General features: G+C 32.0%; 3 protein-coding genes across 4 annotated transcripts; 1 reads left to right on the top strand and 2 right to left on the bottom strand.

The window, feature by feature from the left end:
- Positions 1-387: 387 nt before the first annotated feature.
- Positions 388-3,156, bottom strand: LOC107070055 (protein CEPU-1). The gene is given in 7 exon segments (XM_015327898.2): positions 388-863; positions 1,010-1,158; positions 1,233-1,383; positions 1,469-1,673; positions 1,773-1,781; positions 1,783-1,994; positions 2,070-3,156. Coding segments are annotated over 7 exon segments (915 nt in total). The 5' UTR covers positions 2,158-3,156; the 3' UTR covers positions 388-762.
- Positions 3,157-3,299: 143 nt separating this feature from the next.
- Mocs1 (Molybdenum cofactor synthesis 1) lies at positions 3,300-6,284 on the bottom strand. Of its 2 annotated transcripts, none has more exons than XM_015327893.2 (7): positions 5,771-6,284; positions 5,546-5,660; positions 5,294-5,461; positions 4,991-5,217; positions 4,701-4,925; positions 4,391-4,625; positions 3,300-4,096 (listed from the first exon to the last, which is right to left on the bottom strand). In XM_015327893.2, exons 1-7 carry the CDS (start codon positions 5,852-5,854, stop codon positions 3,477-3,479), a joined length of 1,674 nt encoding a protein of 557 aa, XP_015183379.2. In that variant the 5' UTR covers positions 5,855-6,284; the 3' UTR covers positions 3,300-3,476. The 2 variants fall into 2 exon arrangements, with proteins under 2 accessions (XP_015183379.2, XP_015183380.2); XM_015327894.2 differs by lacking the exon at positions 3,300-4,096 and adding an exon at positions 4,185-4,311.
- A 514-nt stretch (positions 6,285-6,798) lies between these two features.
- On the top strand, positions 6,799-10,090 carry Zip88E (Zinc/iron regulated transporter-related protein 88E). Its single transcript, XM_015327797.2, has 4 exons — positions 6,799-7,899; positions 8,752-9,097; positions 9,190-9,357; positions 9,849-10,090. Exons 1-4 carry the CDS (start codon positions 7,541-7,543, stop codon positions 10,056-10,058), a joined length of 1,083 nt encoding a protein of 360 aa, XP_015183283.1. The 5' UTR covers positions 6,799-7,540; the 3' UTR covers positions 10,059-10,090.
- Positions 10,091-10,351: the final 261 nt, after the last annotated feature.

Genomic DNA, 10,351 nt, shown 5'->3' with positions numbered 1-10,351 from the left:
CAGCACTCGTGGGACGTGTGTGGACATAGGAAAAGGACGGTAGAAGGAAGGAAGTGGGTGGAAATAGACGAAGATTGAGAAAAAGGAGAAGAAGACAAAGACAAAGAGAAAGAAAAAGAGAGAGAGAGAGGAAAGGAACGCATATTCCAACCTTCGAGTGAGTATATTCCTTTCCTCTTTCATTATTGGGAACGTGACCCCAATTCGTCGATGATAATGCTATTACCAACAAAGGAAAGGTTCTTGTAATTAAGTAACTATAAGATGAATTTGAAAATTCGTTGAAGAATTCGAGAGATTCGCGAGAACGTTGCAACTAACTCGTTTTATGGCAACACTTACTTTACTTCTTGATTCGATGACTTTCTTAGAAAATGTATTTTAACATTGTCATTTGAGAGAAATTTATTAGGCCGTAGCAATGATACATTTCAGGATCGACATGCAATGATACAGATCGACGTTAATTTACAGCGATGAGTTTCGCCGTATTATAGGATACGATGATACGCATCGTGTTTGTCTGTTGTGTCCTGTGTATGTAGATGTGTGTGTACGAGAGTGATCAGAGTAGAACGGGTTACATGAAATTGTCTAAGTCGATAGAAAAGTCAATTTGTTTTTACATATTAGGTACATCGAAGTTCGCGATCACAGTTCCATTCGCGCACCAACATCCTCTTACGTTTATGTATATATATATATATATAGGTATATATTACAGGAACGCGTCGTTCGTTCGATATATAAAATCAGCATCGCTCACCGAAATATCACGATCGGAATAACGATCGCGAGGAACATGATTATTCTTCTGTTGACACTGTCGCTGCCTCCGTGTTGCATCGCCGCAGGATGTTCCCCTGCGAACAGATTTCAAACTAAAGGGCCCAACTAATATTGGCAACGGCATACGAACCCTCCACCCCTGAAGCCACAAATATAGACACACACTTATCTAAAGAAATTGTCAGGAATGAAAGAGAAGCTCCTATATAATATCTCTCACCGTTCAACACGTGAACCACCACGCTAGCTGGTGCAGCCTTGTTCGAGAAGCACGTGTAATTGCCGCTGTCGTTGAGTAACGCGCGCGTTATTACCAACATGCTTTTGGTAAAGCTCTTGCCCTTTTCAGTTTCCAGAGAAACGCCACCCCTATCGAACGTAAGGAATTTCATATGATTGTTTTTTAGTAATCGCGACATTTATATTTTATTTATCTGACGCACCTTGGACTATCAAAGTCGATGACCGAACCAGCGTGATACCAAGTCACGTTGCTCGGTGGGACGTCCTGCATGTCGACGGTACAAGTCAAACTTATTTTACTTCCTTTCTTCACGTATACCTCTTCGGAACCAAGGATTTTCGCTTGTACGTCTTGTGTAACGAAAAACGTCATTTTTACCAATTTAATATCGGATCTATATATATATTATTATTTCATTCCTTAATAATTGCTCACCCAAAACCTTTAAATTGACCGTTCTGTCCATCTTTGGCTCGGTATTAACTTGACACTCGTAAATACCAGCATCGTCAGGTTGTACAGAATCAATTTGCAGATCCCAGTTTGGCGATTTACCGATTATCACGAATCTCTTGTCGGCTGTATACGTCGTCTTCATAGACGTTAAAATCCTTACGTCTTTTTTTCTCATCCAAGATACCTAAGATATAAGAAATCTCAGGTGAAACTTTTCACGAGCTTTTAAACATTATTCCACGTCTTGTTTTTCTTATATAAAATCAAATAAAATAAAACTCACGGTCCTGTTTTTCTAAATTTTCTACGCGACACGACAAAACGGCTGATTGACCAACAGCAACCGTCACGTTTTGAGGAAGATCATCGTAAAAATATGTGTGCCTTTTCATACGAAATTTCTTGTACATCTTCTCGTCGAGATGTTCTTCGTAAAAATGTGCTACGATTGGTGAATATTCGTGATCATCTTTGTGACTTGATCTAACGTCGTCCGCGATTATGCCTGGTACAAAATGTAAATTGGTACAAAATACAACCACGAGCAAGAAATAGAAAAAAATAAATTGATGAAGTCTACCTATATCGCGATGACCGAAAGTTGGTTCCGCGTGTAACAGGTAACCAATTCCTAGCAACAGTAGGACCATGCCGTGGAATGGTGCCATTTTTTATATTCGACTATCGTTCATCTTTGCTCATGGATCATCGAGCTTTTCCAAATTGCATGGCATATTTTTAAATAATCCTTTGCATCTTACAACGATGACAATAATCTCCTGTTTAAATTGATAATTATTTTTTAAACGAATCACGATCCGTGCCTTGTCACGTTTCTCTTCTCAAAATGATGATAATACGTCTTCTTTGAACTTAAGTCAATCGTTGAAAGATTTTTCTTTTTTTTTACACATTTCACCGAGATTAAACTTTCACCGATCGAACAGAAATGATCGTTTGATCTTTTACAGTCTGTAATCATGAACAACTGTAATATGATCGTATGTGTAAATTGATGACAAATCAATTTGAGAAATGATTACCGATCGAGATAACAATTATTTATATTTTATAGTGTCGTTAAAAGAAGAAGAAGGAGAAGAAAAAGAATAGAAATCGATTTAAGAATCCATCTTCGTGGTAATGCGCTCCGGTAGCACCCGAAGTACTAAAGAGTAGGTTTTCATGGGGGTGGATTGAAAGCTCGAATTGAAGGGGTGCATCGCGCCCGCGCTGTACTTTCTTCATCTGCGATTGCGCTTAAGGATCCCATTCACCTATATAACACGATATTATCTTCTTTTTTTTACAAATGAAACATTTATCTTTTTACCTTAGTTATCACAAATTGAGAAAACAAATGGCAGATACATTCTAATGTGCAGTTCTCAACATGTATGAAATTTATTATTGTACATCTTACTGGGAATTTGAAAACATTACTGAGAATCGACTAAGACCAGAAATTTATATATTTGTATAAACCCACGTCATCTTTTTAGAAATTCCTTGTGAATTATTATACACATAGAATGCAGCTGCAATGACAAAAATATATTGGAAAATCTGTATTTTATTACCGACTGTAAAATATGTGCTACCATTTAGCGGTAAAAACTATTACTTTATTTTATCGACTGGTAAAACATTTATTGCCATCTAGCGATAATAACTATTACTTTATTTTACCGACCGGTAAAATATGTGTCGCCATCTAATCGGAAAAGCACATACTACATATTACTTAAAATATATACTAATTATATATTTATAATACACATATTTTACCAGGAATTAAATACATATACGATTAATATTTTATTCTATTAAATATTTATATATTAATTGTAACACAATCGCTGTTATAAAAAATAACAGAATAAAATTCTTCTACATTATTCATGTTTCCACAGGAAAATAAATAATTGATAATATCCAAATTTATAAAAATATCTGATCAATATTATTTACAATGTATAGCACCAATTTACTTTTTAATATAATTACCCTTTGTACCACCTGTTTTCGATACTAATTCTATATTTGTTATTTTCATATTATGTGTAGTGGCTGCATGTTTGCACATATCATAAATTGTAAGTCCAGCTAATGATACGGCTGTTAAAGCCTCCATTTCAACTCCAGTTTTTCCAGTACATCTTACTTCGGCTATAATTTCTACTAAATGCGATTCTTCATTTAATTTTAAGTTTACGTTTATATATGATACATTTAGAGGATGACACAATGGTATTAATTCTGAAGTCCGTTTAGCAGCCATTATGCCAGCTAACTGTGCAACTGATAATACATCTCCCTTCTTTACATTATTTTCTGCTATCAATTTACTTATAACAGGTCCTACCTGAATCTCTCCTTTAGCTATTGCTATTCGTTTACTTTCATTTTTACCTCCTACATCGACCATATTAGCTTTGCCAGTTTCATCTATATGAGAAAGTGTAGAATACATTCTAGCAACTCGCTGATGATGCTGACCAAAGTCATTCATATATGATACATAATTCTCCCAAGAGACATTTTCTAGTAGTTTATGTTTCTTGTATTGCACTTTTGTCTTAAACAAACATTTGTCTCTTTGATTAACTGTATGAAATAAATTGAATTAGCATTATGCTTCATTAAAATTTGTATACTATTAAGAATCTTCTATCTAATATAGCGATAACGTCTGTACAGATATAAAAAATATAGTTTTTTTTTTTAGTAATATGTAGATAGATCATCGATTGGAATAATCTAAATTTAACCACCGATTAAAATCATTGGTCTGTTTTCCATCTGGGATAAATTGAACATTCCTGAAACATATACAGTATAAACGCTATCGCTTTTAAGGAAATCATTCATTTAAGCGAATAAACAATTTATGCGATGTACCTGCATGTTGTTTTTTCTTTCCCCATACTGCTTTACGAATTATTTCTTTTAAATCTTCTTCGGATGTTCCATTGCGAAGAGCGTCTCTTAACGAGACTTCACTATCTCCTTCAAATAAACAAACTTTCAAATTACCATCCGCTGTAATTCTTAATCGATTACAAGAACTACAAAAGTTATGAGTCATAGATGTAATAAAGCCTACTTGTCCAACAAAACCAGGAACTTGATATGCCTAAAAAATAAAGAAAAAGTTCATTATTAAATATATTTTTGAATATTAGCTTACATAAAGAAAAATAACAAAAACCTTGGATGTATCATTTAATTTATTTGGTAGTGCCTGAAACTCTGGATAAGTTTGCCTAATAATCTTTTTCATTTCATTAAATGAAACCATCTTATTTTCTTTCCATTCATTTCCATAAAATGGCATGTATTCTATAAAACGTATATCCAATGGACGATCTTTGGTCATATCAACAAAATCAACTAGTTCATCGTCGTTAAAGCCTCGCATTACTACACAATTCACCTATTCAAATTAAGATGCTTTATGATTGATTATATGTTGTTCTCCATCTTAAAATAATTACTTACTTTTACTGGATTATATCCTAGTTGAACAGCCAAATCTATGGAAGCCATAACTTTTGCCCATCCTTTTCTACGTGTAAATTGCTCAAACCGATCTACTTTAAGAGTATCGAGTGAAATATTTAAAGCATCTAGACCAGCTCTTTGAAGAGCTGGTAATTGACGTGTTAATGTCAAACCATTTGTTGTAATTGCTACTTGTTCTAAATTTTCTAATTTTTTTAGTTCCGCTAAATACATTTAATAAATATAATTATTATACACATTAATATATAGAAATTTATTATTTCAATTTGTTATAGTTACCAATAATATCAACCACATCTTTACGAACTGTAGGCTCACCACCTGTCAATCGTATTTTACATATGCCTTCTTTCGTAAACAAAGCTGCTAGCCTAATTATTTCTTCTGTTGTCAAAATTCCATCTTTTGCAGTTAATTTGACACCTTCCACTGGCATACAATATGTACCTTCATTTGAAAAATGTATAATAAATATAAAATAAAATGTTTTATCAATCTAGACATAGATATAAAGTATATAAAATTACATACAGCGAAGGTTACAACGTTCTGTAATTGAAATCCTAAGATAAGTATGATGTCTTTTAAATGAATCTGTTAGTATATCATTACTATAAGTATTTAATTTCTCTCTAAATTCCTGTATCTAAAATCAAGTAGGAACATTAATAATTTACATATTAAAATGTTCAGAAGTGCATTCTAATTAATTGTTACTGTAAATATGAAATGTATATAAAGTATTTTTAAACTTACTCGATTTGAAGGATTAGTAGATGCGTTTCTTAATGCATTAATTGCATCAGAAAAATTTCTACCAACGTAGATTTTACGAAACATTTGTATATTATATTATATTTGTATAGAATAAACTCAAAATGTAAATATAACCTTAAACCATAACGCATAAACTTTCAAATTTATTTGAAACAATTTACTTTTTATAAAATGCACTGTATATATAATTATTTATTTTAATAATAAAAGAAAATATCGATCTATCTTTACATTATCTACAGTATACATTGAAAATGCTATTCAACAAGATACTGTGACTAGCTTATCTATTCTACAGTAAATAACAATCTAAGGCCTTGAGAATATGAAGAGATATATGATTAAATTGATCCATATGTTTCACTGATAATGTTAATATCATAAAATTACAGTTACGTTTTTACTCTCCCTCTGCTGTAACATTTTGTAAGACATGTATAATTTTACTAATGATATCTACAATTTACAAAATATTCTATTATCAATTATATTAAATATATATATATTGATAGATAAATATACATGTAAAAGAAAATTATACATTGTGATACAAATTCATATGAAGTTTTAATGAATGTTTGTCGTCAAACTAGATTCCAGGTACTCATATACCTGTGTGCAATGTTCTGCATGGATGCAGTTTCTTATTAACGTAAATAAGAAGCTATAAATGAGTTTTTTTATTCGTGACTGAAATATTTTTATACAACGAGTAACATTAATATTAATTCGCGTTTGATTTGTATTTATTTCTATTACTCGTATGATCACTGATTCTAAATTTATTTAAAAACTACTTTGCACTCAATCATTGCACTTCCGGTACAAAAGCGGTAAATTTGAAATTTTCACTAATGCACTGATTCTAATACGCGAACAGTTTGTACAACTATTTAAAGATAAAATTACAATTTTATATAAAAAAAAACTAATAAAATTACTGCTTCGCTCACAGTTAATTTAATATATGAATTTCAAAGTAATTATTTATTTTATAATTGATTTTATTTAATCAATGCTTATGATGATACGTTGAAGTTTTATTATCCGTTGATAATAATTTAATCTACAAGAAATATTTATTATTTTTTATAATCTATCCAAATAGATACGTACATATAAATTGTTCTGTTGTTATTTATTGCATATTTATTTTTATGTAATTATTTTAAAGAAAGCTTTATTAATAATTCAACCTTTTTTATCATATTTTTATAGCGTTCTGTTTTACCGACAACTTGATACAAACGAATTATAGCGCTAATAGTAGCAGAAATGAGAACTAACCTTAAGAACTGTAAGATACATATATATATATATATATATATATATATATATATCTTTGATTGTAAAAGGCCGAAATTGGAGAATGTCAAGATGCACATGGATATTGAGAGATTATGATGAATTTCTCATTTATTTTCAATAAATTTATATCAATTATTGTATTATCTCATTGATTTTAAAAATAATTTTTTAATCGGCTGAAAAATATGAAATTAATAATTAAAATCCTTTTTACAATTAGATCATAGATATCTGTCCGAACGTTGTTTTAGCGTAGAAGATCAATCGCTTCGTTTTACTTTCCGATATCTTTCGAGTATCGATCTTATCGTGTCCGGTAGATTAACACCAAGTAAGGAGACGAATAAGAGTATTTCCGACTATATCGTACAGTCTATAAGAGAAGCTTTAAAGGTGTACTTTAGAAAAAAAAGAAAAAAAAAGAAAAAACAGAAGAGAAAAATGTACGTGACCGCGACACAAGTGAAAATCGCGTCGATATTAACGATAGGAATCGGTAGTTTCATCGTTAGCATTGTACCAGCTTGTTTCGTATCGCGTATAAGAGATTTTCAAGAAAAGTTATTACTTTCCTGTGTATTATGTTTTGGCGGAGGTGTCTTATTAGCAACTTCGATACTTCACATGTTGCCAGAAGTAAGAGAATCTTTACCAAAATACGGAGAACTTGCTATCACATGTGGATTTCTTTTACTTTATTTCGTTGACGAGTGTGTTCATTATTTTTGGGGTAGGAATATCGATCATTCGTCAAACTCACATAATCATGCCCACGGAGGTAGACATTTTCAAGATCGTCGGTAGGTATAATTGAAGAATACAAACATTTTTAACATGCCAAATTATATATTCTTTGTCTTGTTCAAGAGACATTAGAATTAATTAGCTTTTTTTGTTCATTACAAATGTTGTTACGTTCGTAGGAAAGATAGGACAAGTTTTCCTTTGTTACAGGGCTTATGACCTAAGACCTTATATGTTTTCTCGTTCCATATTATGTGTTTTATTCTTCTCCATCTTATCTTTTCAAACCACAAATGGTTTGTAGTAATAAATTGATATACAAACTAACCGAAGATCGATAGCTCGGGTTTAGCACATTTAACGATAAAAATAGAAGTGATGTTGAGAAAAATACATTCGTGTCTCGAGCTATGCGGTATCTTTTATCTTTAGCGTAATCGATTCTCTTGGTCGCTATATTTGGTCGACTTTGAAGCATCAAATTGTTTGGAAAATTCGTTTAGAAGATAAACGCATTATCGGGTGTCTTAAGATGCGCATGCGCTCGGTTGATCGGCCTTTGTGGCGTTTTAAAAAAGCTATCATGTTTGCCAAACGAAATGAAATGAAATGAAACGAAACGAAACGAAACGAAATGAAAAGAAACGAAAATAAACGAAAATAGTATCGACGAGAATACATGTTAACTTAAAAGATTTAACTGATTCTATCTTCGAATGGAAAAAACATTTGCCATTTTTTATTCGAACGTTTTTTTTACATTAGTAGTACCATTTCTATTAAATCTTATTATTTGAAAAAAGCTTTCAAAGTAATTGATAGGACTACGATAAAACCACTAGGTTTATACTCAATCCTTTATGATGACAGATCGATGGGAATTTATCCAAATGCAATCTTTATTATAGAGAAAATCAGCGATCCCATTTTCATCAGATTGGTTACAATGTGGGTAACCAAAATGTGAGAGGCGTTAGTTCAAACGACATTAAAACGACAACGAAGTATCAATCGAATTTACGGGGGACCAATGAATTCCCAAATTGGAGATCAAGTTATTACGGATCGATGCAATACGTACCAAATGCACCTGCGGCTTCACCTTGTCACGAGGAGTTGACATTTTTATGTCATGGCTCTCATTCCGAACCTTGTTCAGATGCCAACGTGGGTCCAGTAGGTCTTTTGCTGGCTCTCACTATTCATTCAATTTTAGAGGGATTGGCTATTGGCTTGCAAAAAAAGCCAGCCGAGGTTCGTAAGATTATTAATTAATGGAACTTCTTAATATATGATTCATTTTAGTAGAATAAAATAAATAATATTTGATTCTGAATGAATTACAGGTTTTACTTTTTGTAGTGGCGGTGGCATCCCATAAGTTTATCGTTGGATTTTGTATGGGTTTGGAATTAATGGGTACTGGTAGTTCCAAATGTAAACTTGCTTTAGCGAGTTTAGTATTCTCCATTAGTTCGGTCATAGGAATAGGAATTGGTATGTTTACATCACAGGTAAGCTATGATTGGAAAAGGAAAACATGTGTGCCGATCACACACTATTATTTTTCTTTCTTTGTAATTATTTATTTAATAATTATAAAAATTCGCGCCTGTCAAGATGTAACCCTCCGGACACACTTTGAAAATTTTGCTTTCGAGCGCCATCTGTTGGAATGGAATTTTTATTCTGCTCGAAAGATAGGCAACCCGTAATACATGCTTGTACAAAAAGTTTGGACTGCATAAAAATTCCGTCCCAGTAGATGGCGCTCGCAAGCAACATTTTCAAAGTGTGTCTGGAGGGTTGCATCCTTACAGGCGCGCATATTTATAAATATTAAATAAATAATTAGAAAAAAAGTAAAAATAATATAATTATACAGTGTGTATGCCTATTCTAAGAAAGTTTTCACTTCAAATAAATGTGCACGCATTTTTAATGAAATTGAATGAACATTTAATATTATTATAAAATTTTAAATGAAAGACATTTTTTTACGCAGGAAAATGCATCTTGGTCTCGAATATTGTTACCGATTTTGCAAGGATTAGCAGGAGGAACGTTACTTTACGTTACCGTCAGCGAAGTTTTGCCACGAGAAAGAGCAAGGTGGCACAAAAGTTCACGTCGTTCAGCCGGTATTTTTCAATTTTTTTCAACTACAACCGGATTTTTACTTATCTTTCTTCTAAATACTTATATCAGTACTTGAACGAAACACATATTGAATACAATGTCCTCACATCTTCATGTATTTCAATTTCTTCTTCGCATCTACAATGATTTCTATTACGGAAGAAGCGTTAGTTACTTTATACCTTTTAAGATATGTACATATATACAATATATATATATATATATATTGTTTGAAGTAAGCAATTTTCCAAATGGAAAAAAGTAGGCTAAGCTGGCCCCTTTCACGAGTGCTCTGTTTCTTCAATGAGGCATAGCAATAATTACACCACCGAATTTAATCCATTAGGGAACAGTTGCCGTTCTTAAAAT

The sequence above is a fragment of the Polistes dominula genome, unplaced genomic scaffold (assembly GCF_049000335.1).
Source record: "Polistes dominula isolate Pdom_NZ unplaced genomic scaffold, Pdom_raw_medaka scaffold_35, whole genome shotgun sequence".
Taxonomy (NCBI): Eukaryota; Metazoa; Arthropoda; class Insecta; order Hymenoptera; family Vespidae; genus Polistes; species Polistes dominula.
This window is presented reverse-complemented; position numbering and strand designations above follow the sequence as displayed.

Coding starts and splice junctions, on each gene's coding strand:
- Mocs1 (XM_015327893.2), bottom strand. CDS start 5,854: ATGTTTCGTAAAATCTACGTTGGTAGAAATTTTTCTGATGCAATTAAT. Junction 5,462..5,545: donor AGAACGTTGTAACCTTCGCT/GTATGTAATTTT, acceptor TTTCAAATGAAG/GTACATATTGTATGCCAGTG. Junction 5,218..5,293: donor AGATGTGGTTGATATTATTG/GTAACTATAACA, acceptor AAATGTATTTAG/CGGAACTAAAAAAATTAGAA.
- Zip88E (XM_015327797.2), top strand. CDS start 7,541: ATGTACGTGACCGCGACACAAGTGAAAATCGCGTCGATATTAACGATA. Junction 9,098..9,189: donor TGCAAAAAAAGCCAGCCGAG/GTTCGTAAGATT, acceptor AATGAATTACAG/GTTTTACTTTTTGTAGTGGC. Junction 9,358..9,848: donor TTGGTATGTTTACATCACAG/GTAAGCTATGAT, acceptor TTTTTTACGCAG/GAAAATGCATCTTGGTCTCG.